This window comes from Myxine glutinosa, chromosome 10 (genome assembly GCF_964187855.1).
Source record: "Myxine glutinosa chromosome 10, kmMyxGlut1.1, whole genome shotgun sequence".
NCBI lineage: Eukaryota > Metazoa > Chordata > Myxini > Myxiniformes > Myxinidae > Myxine > Myxine glutinosa.
This window is the reverse complement of record NC_136270.1, coordinates 2801591-2820288: the sequence shown is the minus strand read 5'-3', so window position 1 is coordinate 2820288 and position 18698 is coordinate 2801591. Positions and strand designations below refer to the sequence as shown.

The 18698-nt window shown below is 48.6% G+C and overlaps 2 protein-coding genes across 5 annotated transcripts in view; one reads left to right on the top strand and one right to left on the bottom strand.

The window, feature by feature from the left end:
- The window catches only part of LOC137434292 (trafficking kinesin-binding protein 1), a 1208017-nt gene that overhangs the window by 825934 nt on the left and 363385 nt on the right, over positions 1–18698 (bottom strand). The window lies entirely within an intron of this gene.
- LOC137434295 (peptidyl-prolyl cis-trans isomerase FKBP9) overlaps positions 6096–18698 on the top strand; it is a 52558-nt gene continuing 39955 nt past the window's right edge. Inside the window, exon 1 of one of the 4 annotated variants that reach the window (XM_068127181.2) lies at positions 6096–6506. In XM_068127181.2, the coding sequence (XP_067983282.2) occupies positions 6322–6506 (185 nt within the window). In that variant the 5' untranslated portion in view covers positions 6096–6321. The remainder of the gene's footprint in view (positions 6507–18698) is intronic. The other 3 variants (XM_068127180.2, XM_068127178.2, XM_068127179.2) reach the window with 3 other exon arrangements.

The window sequence follows — 18698 nt, the reverse complement described above, 5'->3', positions numbered from 1 at the left end:
GATGCAGTGCCCCCCAATTACCAGGAAGCTGGTACTCATTTTGCTGACCTTGGAAGGATGACAGGCTGAGTCAACCCACCTGGTGTTAATTTAACGGCACGAACGGGGCTCAAACTCAGGATCCGAAGATCTCAAGCCAACCACCTTAACCGCGAAGCCAACAGCAAGCTTCACGTCGATTTATTACCGAGCTAGGTACCATAGTGCACGTGATGATGTGGATATAATATCGGGTACAACAAAGAAGAGGACGGCCTTTGCCTTATTGCGATGTTTAGTGTTTTGAGTTGCTTGTCAGTGTTTTAGCTTAAAAGGATAACACATTCCAGGGAAAAGGTAATCATGTGATACATACAGTCACGTGAAAAAGTAAGTACACCCCATGTAAAATTTTGACTTTTTCAACATATTTCAACATACAGCTATTTGATCTTCATTTCAACAATATTGATAGATAAAGGTGATATAATATAACAAATATCATGAAACATTTACATTTTGTAGTCCATTGTATAATTTAAATAAACATAAATGCAAATTTCGCATGTGGAAAAAGTAAGTACAACCCGACATTTATCACGACTTCAAATACCTAAAATTAGAATCAGGTACACTAGCTCAGGTGCAAATGATTAGAACATCATTAGAGAGGATCTTGGAGGAACCTGTCTTATTTAAACCTCAGACATTTAGTTTGGATTGCTCTTTGTTGTTGAAGTGTGCGGCGTCACCATGCCTATATCAAAATAGCTCTCTGAGGCCTTCAGAAAGAAGGTTATAGATGCCTACGAGTCTGGGAAGGGATTTAAAAAGATCTCCAAACAATTTGAAATCAATCATTCGACTGTCTGGAAAATCATCTACAAGTGGAGAAGATTCCAAACAACTGTCAACTTGTTCAGGCCAGGCCGCCCCAGCAAGTTCAGCCCGAGAGCAGACCGCAAGATGCTGAAAGAAGTCTCTAAGAAACCCAGAATGTCATCACGGGACCTACAGATAGCTCTTGCCACTGTTGATGTCAAAATGCAAGAGTCTACCATTAGAAAGAGGCTGCACAAATTTGATCTACATGGGAGGTGTGCCAGGAGGAAACCTTTGCTGTCCAGAAAGAACATCAGGGCAAGACTCAAGTTTGTTAATGAAAACCGAGGCAAAGACCAGCACTTCAGGAACAATGTGCATGGACAGATGAGTCAAAGGTAGAGCTATTTGGCCACAGTACCAGAAGACATGTTTGGCGAAAACCAAAGACAGCATTTGACCACAAGAACCTGATACCAACTGCAAAGCATGGTGGTGGAAATATTATGGTTTGGGGCAGCTTTGCTGCATCAGGGCCTGGGCAGCTCACCATCATAGAATCCACTATGAATTCTTCATTGTACCAGAGGGTGCTTGAGTATAATGTGAGGCCATCTGTCGGAAAGTTGAAGCTCAACCGAAGGTGGACCTTGCAACATGACAATGACCCTAAACATACCAGTAAATCCACCAAGGAATGGCTGAAAATAAAGAAATGTGGAGGGTTCTGGAATGGCCAAGTCAAAGCCCAGATCTAAATCCCATCGAGATGTTGTGGGGGGGATTTGAAACGAGCTGTGCATGCAAGAAACCCCTCAAACATCGCACAGCTGAAAGAATTCTGCATGGAGGAGTGGGCAAAAATTTCTCCCAGTCGATGTCAGAGACTGGTAGACAGTTATAAGAAACGCCTACTTGAGGTTGTTTCTGCCAAAGGGGGCAATACCACCTATTAGAGCCAAGGGTGTACTTACTTTTTGCACATGCGAAATTTGCATTAATGTTTATTTAAATTATACAATGGACTACAAAATGTAAATGTTTCATGATATTTGTTATATTATATCACCTTTATCTATCAATATTGTTGAAATGAAGATCAAATAGCTGTATGTTGAAATATGTTGAAAAAGTCAAAACTTTACATGGGGTGTACTTACTTTTTCACGTGACTGGATATATGTACAAGTATATATGACACAGTGCCTATAGAAAGCATACACCCCCTTTCAAAATTTTCACCTTTTGGTGTCTTACAGCCTGGAATTGAAATGCATTAAATCAGGCATTACCGACCTTTATTTACACATCGTAACCCACAACTTCCAAGTGAAAAAAGTCCACAACTAATTTCAGGAAATTTACAAAAAATACCAAACTAGAAAATCTTAGTTGGATAAGTGTCCACCCCCCTTATAATAGCAATTGTAAATGAGCTCAGGTGTAACCAATCACCTTCAAAATCACACACCAAGTTAATTGGCCTCCACCTGCATTAAATTGTTATGATTCTGATTATTTCAGAATAAAATCAGCTGGTCCTGCAGGTTTCCTCTGCTGGGTAGTGCATTTCACAGCAAAGACTCAGCCAAGACTCAACCAAAGCTTGACTGAGTTTCAAAAGACCTCCAGGATAAAGTTGTTTAAAGGCACAGTTCAGGAGATGGGTATAAAATATTTCAAAGGCCTTGAATATCCCTTGGAGCACAGTCAAGACAATCATTAAGAAGTGAAGGCATATGAGACCACCAAGACCTTGCCTAGATCAGGCCATCCCTCCAAACTGGATGACCAAGCAAGGAGGAGACTGATCAGAGAGGCCACCAAGAGGCCAATGTCAACTTTGAAAGAGCTACAGGCCTTTTTGGAAAAGACTGGTCACTGTGTGCATGTGACAACTATATCCCGAGCACTCCACAAGTCTGGCCCGTTTGGTCGGATGGCAAGAAGGAAGCATGATTAAAAAAAGCCCACCTTGAGTTCTATTTGAGGTATGCAAAAAACCACTCCGGACATTCTGAAGCCATGTGGCAAAACGTTTTGTGGTCTGACTAAACCAAGATGGAACTTTTTGGCCTAAATGCAAAACGTTACGTTTGGTACAAACCCAACACAGAACATCACCCAAAGAACACCATCCCTACTGTGAAGCATGGTGGTGGCAGCATCATGTTATGGTGATGTTTCTCATCAGCAGGGACTGGGGCACTTGTCAGGATAGAAGGGAAATGGATGGATCAAAATACAGAAAAATCCTGGAGGAAAACCTGCTGCCCTCTGCAGGAAAGCTGAAATTGGGATGGAAGTTCACCTTCGGCATGACAACATCCCAATGCACACAGCCAAAGCTGCACTGGAGTGGCGAAAGAACAAAAAGATAAACGTCCTTGAGTGGCCCAGTCAGAGCGCAGACCTAAATCCAATCGAAAATCTGTGTCATGACTTGAACATTTCTGTCCATCAACACTCCCAACACAACTTGACTGAGCTTGAACAGTTTTGTACAGAAGAATGGGCAAATATTGCCCAATCAAGGTGTGCAAAGCTGGTAAAAAAAACCTATCCCAACAGACTCACAGCTGTAATTGCTGTCAAAGGTGCTTCCACCAAGTATTAGCTCAGGGGGACACAAACTTATCCAACCAAGATATTCTAGTTTTGTATTTTAAATTAATTTTCTGAAATTTGTAGATTTTGTTTTTCACTTAGGAGTTCGGCGTTACGATGTGTAAATAAAGGTGGAAAATGTCAGATTTAATGCCTTTTAATTCCAGATTATAAGGTAACAAAAGGTGAAATTTTTAAAAAGGGGGTGTAGACTTTCTATAGGACATATATATATATATATATATATATATATATATATATATACATGTGTGTGTGTGTGTGTGTGTGTGTGTGTGTGTGTGTGTGTGTGTGTGTGTGTGTGTGTGTGTGTGTGTATGTGCATGTGTTTCTGTGTATGTGTGTGTGTGTGTGCATGTGTGCAAATATACATGTACAATTAATATGTATATGTATATATGGATACTCGTACCTCACCACAAGTCGTTTCAGAGGGATAGGTATCTTTGACCATGTCTGCTTTGTCAGGGAGTGAGGGATGGCGGGAATGGTGGGTGGGCGTTAGTGGTGGTGATGGTGGATTGGGGATCGTGGGGGGAAGTGGGGGAATGGTGGAGGGGGGATTGGGTGGATGGTGATGGGGGGGGGGGGGGAATGGTGGGGGAGAACGGCCAAAATTGGGTCTTCAGGGACTTTTGGGTCTTCAGTATATTTTTGGTCGTTTTGGTCTTCAGGGTCTTTTGGGTATTTTGGTTGCTCTGGGTCTTTAAGGGTCTTTGGGGTATTTTGGTTCTTTGGAGTCTATAAGGGTGTTTTAGATCTTCGGGTTGTTTTGGGTCTTCGGGGTATTTTAGATCTTTTTGGTCTTTATGGTCTTGTGGGCTTCATGGTATTTAAGGGTCTTCTGGGTCTTCAGGGTCAGGTCTATTCGGTATTTTGGGCTTTTGGGGTATTTTGGGTATTTTAGGGTCTTCAGGATCTTCAGTGTCTTGAAGGGTTTTTGGGGTCTTCAGGGTGTTTTGGGTCTTCAGGGTGTTTTGGGTCTTCAGGGTGTTTTGGGTCTTCAGGGTGTTTTGGGTCTTCAGTGTATTTTGGGTCTTCGGGGTGTTTTGGGTCTTCGGGGTGTTCTGGGTCTTCGGGGTGTATTGGGTCTTTGGGGTATTTTGGGTCTTTGTGGTGTTTTGGGTCTTTTGGGTCTTTGGGGCCATTTGGGTCTTCAAGGTCTTTTGGATCCTCTGGGCCTTTAAGGGTATTTTGGGGTCATTGGAGTGTTTTGGGTCTTCTGGGTCTTCAGGATGTTTTGGGCCTTCAGGGTCTTTTGGGTCTTTGGAGCCATTTGGGTCTTCAGGGTCTTTTGGATCCTCTGGCCCTTTAAGGGTATTTTTTGGTCTTTGGGGTGTTTTGGGTCTTCGGGGTGTTTGGAATCTTTGGGGTGTTTTGGATCTTCAGGGTATTTGGGGTATTTGGGGTCTTCAGGGGCTTTTGGTTCCTCTGGGTCTTTAAGGGTCTTTAGGGTATTTTGGTTCTTCAGGGTATTTAAGGGTGGTTTGGGTCTTCAGAGTCTTTTCAGTATTTGTGGTATTTTGGGCCTTTGGGGTCTTTAAGGGTCTTCAGGTTATTTTCGGTATTTGGGCCTTTGGGATATTTTGGGTCTTTAAGGGTCTTCGGGGTCTTCAGTGTATTTAAGGGTCTTTTGGGTCTTCAGGGCATTTTGGATCCTCTGGGCATTTAAGGGTATTTTTATTTTTATTTTTATTTTTTGTATACAGAGTCGAGGCTCGTGAAAGAGCTAAAAGCTATTTTGGGTCTTTGGAGTGTTTTGGGTCTTCGGGGTCTTCGGTGTGTTTTGGATTTTCAGGGTACATTGGGTCTTCAGGGGCTTTTGGGTGTTTGGGGTATTTTGGGTCTTCATGGTATTTTGTGTCCTTTGGGTCTAAGGGTATTTTGGGTCTTTGGGGGTCTTTTGGGTCTTCAGGTCTTTTTGGTCCTTTGGGTCTTTAAGGGTATTCATGGTCTTTAAGGGTATTTTGGGTCTTCGTGGTATTTTGGGTCTTTGCAGTCTTTAAGGGTATTTGGGTTTCAGGGGTTTTGGTGGTCTTAAGGGCCTTGGGGGACTTAAAGGGTCGTCAAAGGTCTGAGGGGTCTTAAAGGGTCGTCAAAGGTCTGAGGGGTATCAGCAGTCTAAAGGGTCAAAAGGTATATTCCAACAGTACGTCATTAAGTGTAATTTAGATTTGAAGAAGAAGAAGACGTTATGGTCACAAATAAACAAACATACAAACATCACCACATACGTTTGCTCCGTTATAATAAGATATGTATATATGTTGAAACAACAATGAACAAACAACGGTCATTTCTCTTGGCCTAATGATAGATTCTGCAGCGTGTATCAAATACAGATGTGGATGCATCTCGATTCCATAGCGAGTGTTTTCATGGAGGCCGAGGTTAGGGGGCGGGGTCAAGGTACATTGGTGAGTTAACCCGCCAGGCAGAGACCGATGGTCCAAAATGAGTTCGAGAGTTCACTTGGCAGGCAGAGACCGAATGTTATTCGAAGTAGGATAAACGGAAAAATGGAATAATAAACGTTTTAAATTATATATGTTGCATTTATAAGCGCGCCACGCGGCCACGGTGACCCGTGGGGCGGTCTATAGTCAGTGGGGGGTTCGGCCGGTGTACTGTATCAACGCGGGAACGAAAGAAAAACAACAACCATGTACAGTAGAGAGAGGGGGAGATTGCCAGCACGGGGAGGACCCGGACACGTTTACAGGCAACAGTGCCCGAGGGTGGGAGTGCTGGGGGGACGGAGACAGCGGACAGGATCAGGATCGCCCTCGGTACGAAACTCGCACCGCCGAACGAAGCACGAGGCGAGAGAGAGAGAGGACACCACGGGACCGGGGACTCGAGCCCTGGCGCCGATGCGAGCGTGCGGCCCCGACCATGCACGCGGCGCTCGCTCGCCTGGCGCTCGTGCTGCTGCTCGGCGGCGCGTGCGGGGCCCCCCTGGGCTCGCGCGACGGACTATCAGCACGCCGCGGATCGTGCGTACGGAGCGTGCGTGCGGGGGACTTCGTGCGCTGTCAATTCAACGGCACGGACGCGCGCGGACAGCTGCTGTCTTCCAGGTAAGCGCTCACCTGCCTGTTTAATGGGATGCCGTTTCAGCCACGTGACCGACGGGATCCGCTGGAATACGAGTACCGAGTTGTTTGGGAGGATCGACAATGAATATGCCTCGTTCATGTTTGGAATCCGCGGACTGGCAGACGGATTTAATCTTGCGCGACTTTTTCAATCGTTCCCACAATGCCGTGCGCGATGTCATTCAGTGGTGATGGTGACCATGTGATATTGAGTGCGGTTCATTGAAGACGACAAAGCATTGATTGACCATCGATCATCACCTGATGTTGGCTTAGGTGGCCGGCTTAAGATCTTCGGGTGTTGAGTTTGAGCCCTTGTTGTTCTGATTAAATAACACCAGGTGGGTTGACTGTCATCCATCTGAGGTCGGCAAAATGAATACCTGATTACTGGTAATGGGGGGAGGGGGGGGGGGGGGGGCACTGCATCAGCAGCACTACCAGAAATGATGCAAACAGCTGCCACAGGCTTCGTACAAAATATAATAATAATAATAATAATAACAACGAGAACGGCACTCAGTAGAGAGCATACCTCCACCTGGTTGGCCATATCACTCGATGGTGAAGAATCAAAATTTCGTCAAAAATTAAATAATTCTCATATCGGAATCCATATTCAGATCTTCACCAAAATCAAATCGATTCTTCCTTGTCAGACACCCAACCTGTCCAACAAGTTTCATCCAAATCCATCCACAACTTTTTGAGATATCCTGCTATGTATCGTTTTTGGCCCTATCTCCCAATGGTGAAGAATCAATGAAAAGATTCTGGTAGTCGGATCCGAATCCGGATCTTCACCAAAATCTAATCATTTAGTCCTCGTCACATACGCTACATCTCTGCCAAATTTCGTCTGAATTCGTCATCAACTTTTTGAGATATTTTGTTCACAAACAGACAGGGGTGAAAACATAACCTCCATCCACCTTTGGTGGCGGAGGTAATAATAATAGTAATAATAGTAACAATAACAGCAAAAATAATAGTAATAATAATAATAGTAATAATAATCGTACTAATACTAATAGTAAAATAATAATAGTAGTAATCTCTATATATAAAGGAGGAGTGTCTGTGTGTGTGTATGTGTGTGTGTGTGTGTGTGTGTGTGTGTGTGTGTGTGTGTGTGTGTGTGTGTGTGTGTGTGTGTGTGTGTGTGTGTGTCTGTCTGTCTGGATGTCCGCTTATAACTCAAGAACTACACATCGGAGAAAAGTTTTAGACACAGATTCGGAATCAGCATAAAATCCCGGTGGTTTTAGGCTACGTTTTATTTTAATATCAATGGTTCAAAAAAACCGCGCCAGCTGCAATTCCATGGTGTAGTTTGTGGCGGCGCTAGACGTTCGGGGTGTATTGCAATGGTTTGTCGGGTTTGGTTGTGGGTCCAGAATAGCTCCCATTTCCTTATGTTCCTCCACTTTTATTTTGATTCTTCTGTTACAACGCCTTCCTTATCTACCTTATATCCCCCCGACGAGGCCTCTACATAATTTCATGCGGCAGAATTTCGTGCATTTTGAGTGAAAGAAGTGAGACGAAGTTGTAGGAGGAAGAAGAGGCGTGGTCACTGTGGAGGCCTCGATCGTGAGTGGAAATGGCGGGAATTGCGTTTGTATCACAAAGTAAAGGATCTGCATTCATTTCTGAACTTGCATTGGTGGATTGTTATACATTTGCATTATTTTTCATAAAAAAACTTTATGTTGAACTTGAAGGCTCCAAGCACGGACTATATATATATTGTTACAGACGTGGCTTGGATGTTATTTACCGAGCGGTTTTATGGTATGACCACGTCTGCACAAGTTACCCGATTGTGCCCGAACGTTGACTAGTCGCGCGATGCTGGCTCAATAAGAAAAAGAAGACACCCGGCTGGATTACAATAACACAATACGACACCAATGTTTCAATTCTCAAGACCTCCGGAGGAGATTATATTCGTACGGAAAGGTCAGATTACAGGGGCTAGAGGTATAATCACAGAAAGACAGGCACTTAGACACACTCTTATATTAACCCCGGACAGACGACAGACAAACGGGACAACGGCTGACTCACACGGGGGTTGATGACAGGAAAGCGGGTATCGATGGCTCCAGGTCCTCCTGGGCTCGGGGCAGGGTACAGTACGGTCCGGTCCGGTCCAAAGATGCGGGGAGGTATCGTCGCGCTGGGGGTGGCGGTGGCTTCTCTCTCCAAGCTGAGGCGCATCTGACGTCACATCCGGCGCGGGGCCGCGTATATCCGGCGGGGAGTGACACGCCCTCGGCTCGTTAGCTCCGCCCCAGATGGAATCGGCACGTTGCTTCTCATTGGGTGCGTGGGGGGGTTACTGGCTCCGCCCCTGACGAGGAGCTGACAGCCAGCCCCTTCGGGGTAACGCCGTGGAGCGCATGGTCATGGCGGGTAACCGAGCCGGTGTGAGGACGCACACTCCCCGCCCCTCTGTTGTTGTAGTCGTAGTTGTAGTTGTAATTGTTGTTGTAGTTGTTGTTATTGTTGTTGTTTGGGGAAGAAGATGGGAGGAGGTATGGGAAAGGTCCTAAACTCACTACTGATGCCATATAATCACATTCTGGTGCAACGAAGAGTCATAATTAATGGAGACGAGGCCTTAACTGACATAGAATAAGAATAGCTAGGAAGATGTCCGAAAGTTGTCTACGTGTGGTGCGGTGGACCTGGGCACGACATTTAATGGGGGAATAAGGGGAAGGTCGGCTCTACTGATTGTTATTTACATGCAATGGGACTAGGGAATGGGGGATTGGGGAAAGTTGGGGAGTATTGGAGAAAATAGGGGAATATTTACAAGCGGATATGGAGGCCAAATTCCATATTCGCAACATTGCACCCTTCTCTACCCTCGGGGCGTCCCGACCCGATAAATTTTTACCTACTTTAGTGTGGCACGCAATGTAGTTCCCTCTACTATTAACTCTACCCTGAGTGCGACAGTTTTACAGATATTCACAAATGAGTAAATATGTCCCCCTGCGACGTTGCACCCTTCTCCTCACAGAAACACACCCACAGGATAACCGAATCCGGAAAGAATTCGCAAACTACACATACAGCCGGTAGGGAGCATTATTTACACGACTACGCTGCTATTTACACTACGATCCAGGACCTGTTTTTGGAGGAACACATGCAGATGTTATGCATAGAGAGAGCGCACTTGCCAGCATCGATACACCAACCCACGAGTGCTCTGTGGCCGACGGCCTTTAATAACGTGCAGAGCACCCTTTCCCAGCATCAAAAGCACCACCCCACCACCAATCGGTGCAGTCACCATTGTTCATTGGAATAAAAATAAATTCGACAACCCCTAACCCTGCAGGTGTCTCTTGCTCTTCGTGTGGCCTTCAGTGGTGTTAATTAACAGTGGTTCACCTTTATGGCATAGGTGCCACGTTGACCCATAGGTCCATCCCCGGGTGGTGCTTGGCCGCAAACGAACTGCGGTCCATTGTGGGTGGCCACAACATTGCGGTCCATATGGTGTATCGATCCCGGCAGCAAACAGCGAAAGTGCAGGCCCACAACTGCGCAGCCAGCACCTCTCTCTCCTCTCTCTCTACCCCAAAGCCAGATCCTCGGAGGTGGGAGACAAAAGAAGAAACAAGTGAGTAAGGTGGTAAGGGCGCAAAAGTGCACGCAATATAAGGTAATGCACACTGGGGGCACATGGGAACCAGGTGAGACAGGTACGTTCCTATCGTACGCCCCCCCCCCCCCACCAGGTAACCTACATGGCCCCTCCCTTACCCCTTACTGTATCCACACAACACAACACTACCCATAAACATCTACTTTACAAATCAACAAACATCCCTACTGTCTTCCCCGTTCCTCCTATAAACCAAATTCGTCTTCTCTCCCTCCTAACCAATCAAATTTGCCATTTTCAACTCTCATCAAAATTTGCCATTTTCAACTCAACATCAAAATTTGCCATTACCAATTCATCATCAGTCCCTCCTAGGGAGGGAGAGATGGAATCACCCCAATGTCTCATCCACGTCGTGATGCGTCTCACAAATCCTCACAGCAATCTCATTTCCTGCACAAAACAAAGAAAACACAGGTGTGGAGTCATCATCACCACAGGTAAGTGGCTGCGTATGGTGCGACAGGTTCATCAATCCTAACTATTTCCTAAATGACTTTAACAACTTTACACTACCCGGGGTCTTTCTCCGGCCAAACCATTGGCCCTCTTACACTATGGGTTCTAAAAACCAATTCCCATTGGCCAAACTGTGGTGCTTTTCAATTTGGGGTCTCACTCCCCCGATTCATCTCCCGGTGCCCTCGCACAATTTCTGGGCTGTGGCGTGTACCTCTCCCAGTGGGTCTACCCACCTGCACACCTCCACCACTGCGGTTGCCTCCGAGCTTACCTGCTCCTTGCCCTAACCTATCTACCTGGGGAAGGCCCTCTGGCGCTCTCCCCACTCCGTGCCCTCTCTGGCACTGGGCTGCCCGATCCACACCCAGGATCCTCAGGCACCCACTCACAACTACCGGCTCCCAGAGCCCACCTGCGGCCTCACCTGGCCGACATCCTCACAGTGGTGGAGTGCCCAACCAACTACACACACTAACAGGCTACACGCCCCGCCATTTCCACAACACTAATGCACCCATTCACAATACCATTCTGCAACCGCACCACAAATGCCAATATCCAACCACAATTTACCTGCACCCTCTACCTAACACTTTCACTACCCGCCCCGGGTACTCGTGAAAGGGGGTCCACTCTTCCCCCATCCACACCTTCGCACCATGCACACCACTCCGTACCACTTACTCCAACTCTCTCCACACACCTGTATTTGCACGCCTGTGCTCTCACACCTGGTGCCACCTGCACCCTTCTCTCCCCAAGCGCATTCGCGCTGATCCACACACTCACTACTCACACACTGCTCCACACACCTGTCCAGTTGCACACCTGTGCAATCACACCTGTTCAATTCTCACAAACACGGCATCATCTCAGCTAACTACTCCCTTCTGAAACTTGCGCTTCCCAGTCGTCCCTTTAAACTATTGCGCTCCCTCGTCATTATCATCCATACTAATCTACCTGCGTCCCCACTACAGGTATCAGTCACTAACTAATCTTAACGTTACCTAATGTCATCTTCTAGATCCCTACACACAATATCCTAACCCACCCGGGCTAGTTTTCACTGCCATACACCCCATAAGCTATTGCTCCTTTGCCCCCCACATGGGAAGGGTGGCAGGGATGCCATCCCACCACATCGGGGGTCTCTCACTACCAATTTTGCACATCAAATTTCAATAAATCAAAAATTTGCCAATCACTACCCATCATCTGCCAATCACTACTGCCAATCCCTTGCCAATCATCAAATTTTGTTTTTCTCTAATTTTGGGTCCAAAACACTAACCTCATCACCCAGTCTACTCACTACTACCTCTCGGTGCGCCAATCCCTGTCCAAAGCCCGGCTTCGTAAAGCCAAGCAATGGATGCTGGTTGTTTTGTGCCAGCGGCTGGATGCGTCCGGCACTCGGTGCAGGGACGGGGGCTTACTCGGGCCGAGATCCCACGCATCACCTCGGCGTGGAGCCATCCAATGTCCCGATCTCGACCTGCCGGCACGTCTCAACAAAACGTGGTCGCCATAACGACCCTTCCTATCGGGCTGCCAGCTCCGCCTAGTGGAGCCTGGACGCGGCCGTTCAAAGCGAGGCCCGGCACGCACCGAGGGCCTGCTTCGGCTAAAAGTCGTTCTAAACTCTACCCCGTCTAACGTCGATGCTTCACCTGCATGCTTACACCCCGCAGCCCGTTCCTTGCTCACACACCCAGCCGTGCCCATGCTCCTCGTACCTTTCCTTACACACCCAGGTACACCCATTCCACTCACAGCCTTGGTCACACACCTGACCACCGAACACTTTGGCACACATTCGTTGCTCGCACACCTCACCAATACACCGCTTCGCGCCCCCTCCGCGGTCACCTCCTCTGTGACAATCACAGGTGTGCCCTCATTCGCACACCCAATCACGTGCCTCACCACCAACTCCAGCGTGCATTCCCACTCACGCTCTACCATTCCAGGTGTGCATCCTTCCATCCCAGGTGTACATCCTCGCTCACCTGTCACAACTAACTCACGCTCCATGTCACTCTCACTACTTTCACCTCCATCCCTGACAGCGCACTCACCCTTACTCTTGACAGCGCACTCTTTCCTCATGCACCTGTCCGTCACACACCTTTCTCGCGCACACTCTCCCGTTACACCCTCTGTAACACTCACCACAGGTGTGCATTCTTCCCTGCCTTTGACAGCGCACTCTTTCCCCATGCACCTGTCCGTCACACACCTTCCTCGCGCACACTCTCCCGTCACACCCTCTGTAACACTCACCACAGGTGTGCATTCTTCCTTGCCTTTGACAGCGCACTCTTTCCCCATGCACCTGTCCGTCACACACCTTTCTCGCGCACACTCTCCCGTTACACCCTCTGTAACACTCACCACAGCACGCTTCCATGTGCTCCCTCGCACACGCGCTACGACCGACTCACTCTCGCCAGCACCCTCACTCCTTGGCACGCACTTTTTCCTCACACACCCCAGAGTCGGACTTCCTCGCACACCTCCTTTTTCGCACACCAGACCTGTCGCACACTTCACCAGTGGCCTCTCACGAACACCCGGGTCCATCTCGACCCCCAAGCTTCTTAAATCCCCTGGCGCATCATACGCACGACCATATTGGTCACCACTTACACCAGGTCCTCTTCCTCTTCGCTTCTCCTCCATCACCTGCGAATCCCTCATCCGGTTAACGAGCACATCACGATCCAAACACAGACTTTGGACCAATTCTTTTATCTCCTCTTTTATCTCTTTGTTATCCCCTCTCCGTCGCTTCTTAATTTCGCTCACCCCTTCTTCCACTTCTTCTAATTTGTGCTTCACCTCTTTTATTCCCCGGTACGTCTCCTCAAGCTCATCCTCTAAGGCTACCTTGACCGTTTCCAGGTGCGTCCTCACCTGCCGGTCCTTCGTCTCCATTACCTCTATCACCTCGTCCAACCTCGTTGTCAGTCCCTCACGTACCATCTGACATTCCCTCTTTGTCGCTATCAAGTCGTTTTTTATGTCGTTTTGTGTCGCTTTCAACCCTCCTAATACCGCAGTGTTCCTTTGAACCTGCTCCGTTAGTCCTTTTTGTCCCTCCGTCAGCTGTTCCACCTCCTGCGTCAGGACCTCTATGCCCCCTTGTAACTTTACAGTCCCCTTTCTCACCTCCTTCTCCATGTGCTCCTTACAGTGCCTCACCTCCTCGCGCACTCCTCCGACCTCCTCACTCACTCCTCTTCTGATCTCCTCTCCCATCACTTGCATCTCCTGCCCAGATGCCACCCTCATCTGCTCCATTTCCTCCCTGTGAGCATCCAGTTTGGTTTCTACCCCCATTCTGACCCCCTCTATCTGCTGCTCCATTTGTTTAACTTCCCTTTCCGCTTGGTCCCTCATGTCCCTCAATTTGCCTTCCATACTGTTTTCTAACCCCTCTAACCCATTTTTCACTCCCTCTATCTGATTCTCCTGGGCAGCCATTCTATTTTCTACCCCCATTAACCCATTTTTCACTTCTTTTATCCCGTTGTCTAACCCCTCAAAATTATTGTCTAACTTCCCAAATTTCTTGTCTAACTCCTCAAAATTATTGTCTAACCCCTCACTGGTACCCCTCGCTTCGTCCCTCATTACCCCCATTTGGCCCTCTAATCGCTCACTATCAGCCCTCAATCCCACAATTTGGTTTCCCAATTGCTGACTATTAGCCCTCATCTCGTCCTTCATTTCTTCACCCGACTTAACCATAAAGGCCTTTATTTGTTCCATAAATAGGCCCCAATCCATCGGCGGCGCTACCACGGTCGCGGGCGCGGTGACCAGCGAGGCGCCATTTTGTGCGTCTGCTACCCTCGCTGCTTCGCTCTCCTCATGTCCCTCAATTTGGTCCTGGACCGACCCTGCTTCACTCTCCTCTACCGGACCCCAGCTGTCTTGATCCGCCATAGCGCGACTTTCAAAATTCGGTTTTTTTTTTTTTTTTTTTCGTAAAACAAATTCAAATTTCGGCCGTTATAATTTCGCGCGGGAAACGCGCTCCAAATCGATTTGGTCGAGCGCCGTACGCGCTCCGGCTCGATTTTCCCTCCCAAAATTTGGGCCTAACTAATTTAGTCCCGGGTCCGAATCTCACTCCTCGACACCAATTGTTACAGACGTGGCTTGGATGTTATTTACCGAGCGGTTTTATGGTATGACCACGTCTGCACAAGTTACCCGATTGTGCCCGAACGTTGACTAGTCGCGCGATGCTGGCTCAATAAGAAAAAGAAGACACCCGGCTGGATTACAATAACACAATACCGACACCAATGTTTCAATCTCAAGACCTCCGGAGGAGATTATATTCGTACGGAAAGGTCAGATTACAGGGGCTAGAGGTATAATCACAGAAAGACAGGCACTTAGACACACTCTTATATTAACCCCGGACAGACGACAGACAAACGGGACAACGGCTGACTCACACGGGGGTTGATGACAGGAAAGCGGGTATCGATGGCTCCAGGTCCTCCTGGGCTCGGGGCAGGGTACAGTACGGTCCGGTCCGGTCCAAAGATGCGGGGAGGTATCGTCGCGCTGGGGGTGGCGGTGGCTTCTCTCTCCAAGCTGAGGCGCATCTGACGTCACATCCGGCGCGGGGCCGCGTATATCCGGCGGGGAGTGACACGCCCTCGGCTCGTTAGCTCCGCCCCAGATGGAATCGGCACGTTGCTTCTCATTGGGTGCGTGGGGGGGTTACTGGCTCCGCCCCTGACGAGGAGCTGACAGCCAGCCCCTTCGGGGTAACGCCGTGGAGCGCATGGTCATGGCGGGTAACCGAGCCGGTGTGAGGACGCACACTCCCCGCCCCTCTGTTGTTGTAGTCGTAGTTGTAGTTGTAATTGTTGTTGTAGTTGTTGTTATTGTTGTTGTTTGGGGAAGAAGATGGGAGGAGGTATGGGAAAGGTCCTAAACTCACTACTGATGCCATATAATCACATTCTGGTGCAACGAAGAGTCATAATTAATGGAGACGAGGCCTTAACTGACATAGAATAAGAATAGCTAGGAAGATGTCCGAAAGTTGTCTACGTGTGGTGCGGTGGACCTGGGCACGACATTTAATGGGGGAATAAGGGGAAGGTCGGCTCTACTGATTGTTATTTACATGCAATGGGACTAGGGAATGGGGGATTGGGGAAAGTTGGGGAGTATTGGAGAAAATAGGGAATATTTACAAGCGGATATGGAGGCCAAATTCCATATTCGCAACAATATATAGCCCTCATTGAGGTAAAAATAAAAGTAAAAAGCCTGCTATCGCTTGCCAAGCTAGCCGTTCCCCCCTCCCCCTCCACTCGCCCTCCCCCTCCACTCACCCTCCACTCCCCCTCCCCCCAAAACCCCCCTCCACTCTCCCCTCCCTCCCCCCTCCCCCCTCCCCTCACCCTCCCCCATCCACTCTCCTCCCCTCCCCCTCCCCCTCCCCTCCCTCCCTCCCCCCTCCACTCCCCCCTCCTCCCCTCCTCCCCCCCTCCCCCTCACCTCCCCCCTCCCCCCTCCCCCTCACCTCCCCCCTCCCCTCCCCTCACCTCCCCCCTCCCCTCCCCCTCACCTCCCCCCCTCCCCTCCCCTCCCCCTCCACTCCCCCTCCTCCCCTCCCCCCACCCCCTCCCCCCTCCCTCCCTCCCCTCCCCCTCCCCCTCCCCCCTCCCCCTCCCCCTCCCCCTCCCCCTCCCCCTCCCCCTCCCCCTCTCCCCTCCCCCTCCACTCCCCCTCTCCCCTCCACTCCCCCCTCCCTCCGCCCTCCCCTCTCCTCCTCCCTCCTCTTCTTCTCCCCTCTCCTCCTACCCCTCCCTCCTCTTCTCCCCTCTCCCTCCCCTCCCCCTCCCTCCTCCTCTCCCCTCCCCCTCCCTCCTCCTCTCCCCTCCCTCCTCCTCTCCCCTCACCTCCCCTCCCCCCTCCTCACCTCCCCCCTCACCTCCCCCTCCCCTCCTCCCCTCCCTCCCTCTTCCCTCCTCCCCTCCCTCCCTCTTCTCCCCCTCTCCTCCCCCCTCTTCTCCCCTCTCCTCCCCCTCTTCTCCCCTCCCCTCCCCTCCCCCCTCTTCTCCCCTCCCCCCCCTCTTCTCCCCTCCCCTCCCCCCCTCCTCTCCCCCCCTCCTCTCCCCTCCCCTCCCCCCCTCTTCTCCCCTCTCCCCCCGTTCCCCTCCCCTTCCCTCCTCCCCCTCCCTTCCCCCGCCCGGGAATGCCGGGTACTTCCCATGGCCAGCTGTACGTGGGCTGCTCGAGGGTTGGAAAACCAAGCAATCTTTATGTCTTGGCACCAAGTAAGAAAACCAGAAATGTTGTATACACAAAGAATTAAGTTAAGCACCCCCCCGTTTTTTTACAACCTCGCACATTACAAGTTGTTGTCGTCAAAACAGTGTAATATACCCATGATATTGCTATATTTTCTGGAGAAGTGATATTATGGTCACATAAAACATAACAATCATGCCGTTTTCAATATTTATTCTGATAATTTAAGGTGAAATTTTTTTGGAATTTTAGGCATATTTTCACCTCAATTTAAGTATGGAGCTATAGGTCCATCACGGACAGTGTGGATGACGTTTATGTTTTCTAACGTACAGTCATTGTTCTGAGAAGACCTCTAGCGATCTTTGCGTCAATAACGTGTGTAGGACCCACGTGATCGGATGGAGCAAGGTGCTGTGACAACCATCCCCTGGCCTGCGTACAGTCCTGACCTGAACCCCCTCGAGCACGTTTGGGACATGTTGGGACGACAAATTGCGAAGATGGTCCCTCCAATAGCCAATCTGGATGAATTGGAACGTGCATTACATCGGGAATGGAACAACCTGCCACAGCAACGCATACGACGGCTTACAGGGTCTATGAGACGTAGGGTTGAGTCAGTGATCCGATCACGTGGGTCCTACACACGTTATTGACGCAAAGATCGCTAGAGGTCTTCTCAGAACAATGACTGTACGTTAGAAAACATAAACGTCATCCACACTGTCCGTGATGGACCTATAGCTCCATACTTAAATTGAGGTGAAAATATGCCTAAAATTCCCAAAAAATTTCACCTTAAATTATTCAGAATAAAATATTGAAAACGGCATGATTGTTATGTTTTTATGTGACCATAATATCACTTCTCCAGAAAATATAGCAATATCATGGGTATATTACACTGTTTTGACGACAACAAACTTGTAATGTGCGAGGTTGTAAAAAAAACGGGGGGGTGCTTAACTTAATTCTTTGTGTATATATCAAGAGGTTTGAGAAATTGAAAATTGACAAAACGTCATATAGGAAATGTACTGTGATATTGCTCTAAAATATACATGTTCTTTTCATCATATATTTGTATTATTCTTATTCAACCCGGGCGAAGCCGGGTACCTCAGCAAAAGGAGGAGTGTCTGTGTGTGTGTGTGTGTGTGTGTGTGTGTGTGTGTGTGTGTGTGTGTGTGTCTCTGGATGTCCGCTTATAACTCAAGAACTACACATCGGAGAAAAGTTTTAGACACAGATTCGGAATCAGCATAAAATCCCGGTGGTTTTCGGCTACGATTTATTTTAATATCAATGGTTTAAAAAAACCGCGCCAGCTGCAATTCCATGGTGTAGTTTGTGGCGGCGCTAGAACGTTCGGGGTGTATTGCAATGGTTTGTCGGGTTTGGCTGTGGGTCCAGAATAGCTCCCATTTCCTTATGTTCTTCCACTTTTATTTTGATTCTTCTGTTACAACGCCTTCCTTATCTACCTTATATCCCCCCGACGAGGCCTCTACATAATTTCATGTGGCAGAATTTCATGACATTTTGAGTGAAAGAAGTGAGACGAAGTTGTAGGAGGAAGAAGAGGCGCGGTCACTGTGGAGGCCTCCATCGTGAGTGGAAATGGCGGGAATTGCGTTTGTATCGCAAAGTAAAGGATCTGCATTCATTTCTGAACTTGCATTGGTGGGTTGTTATACATCTGCATTATTTTTCATAAAAAAAACCTTGTG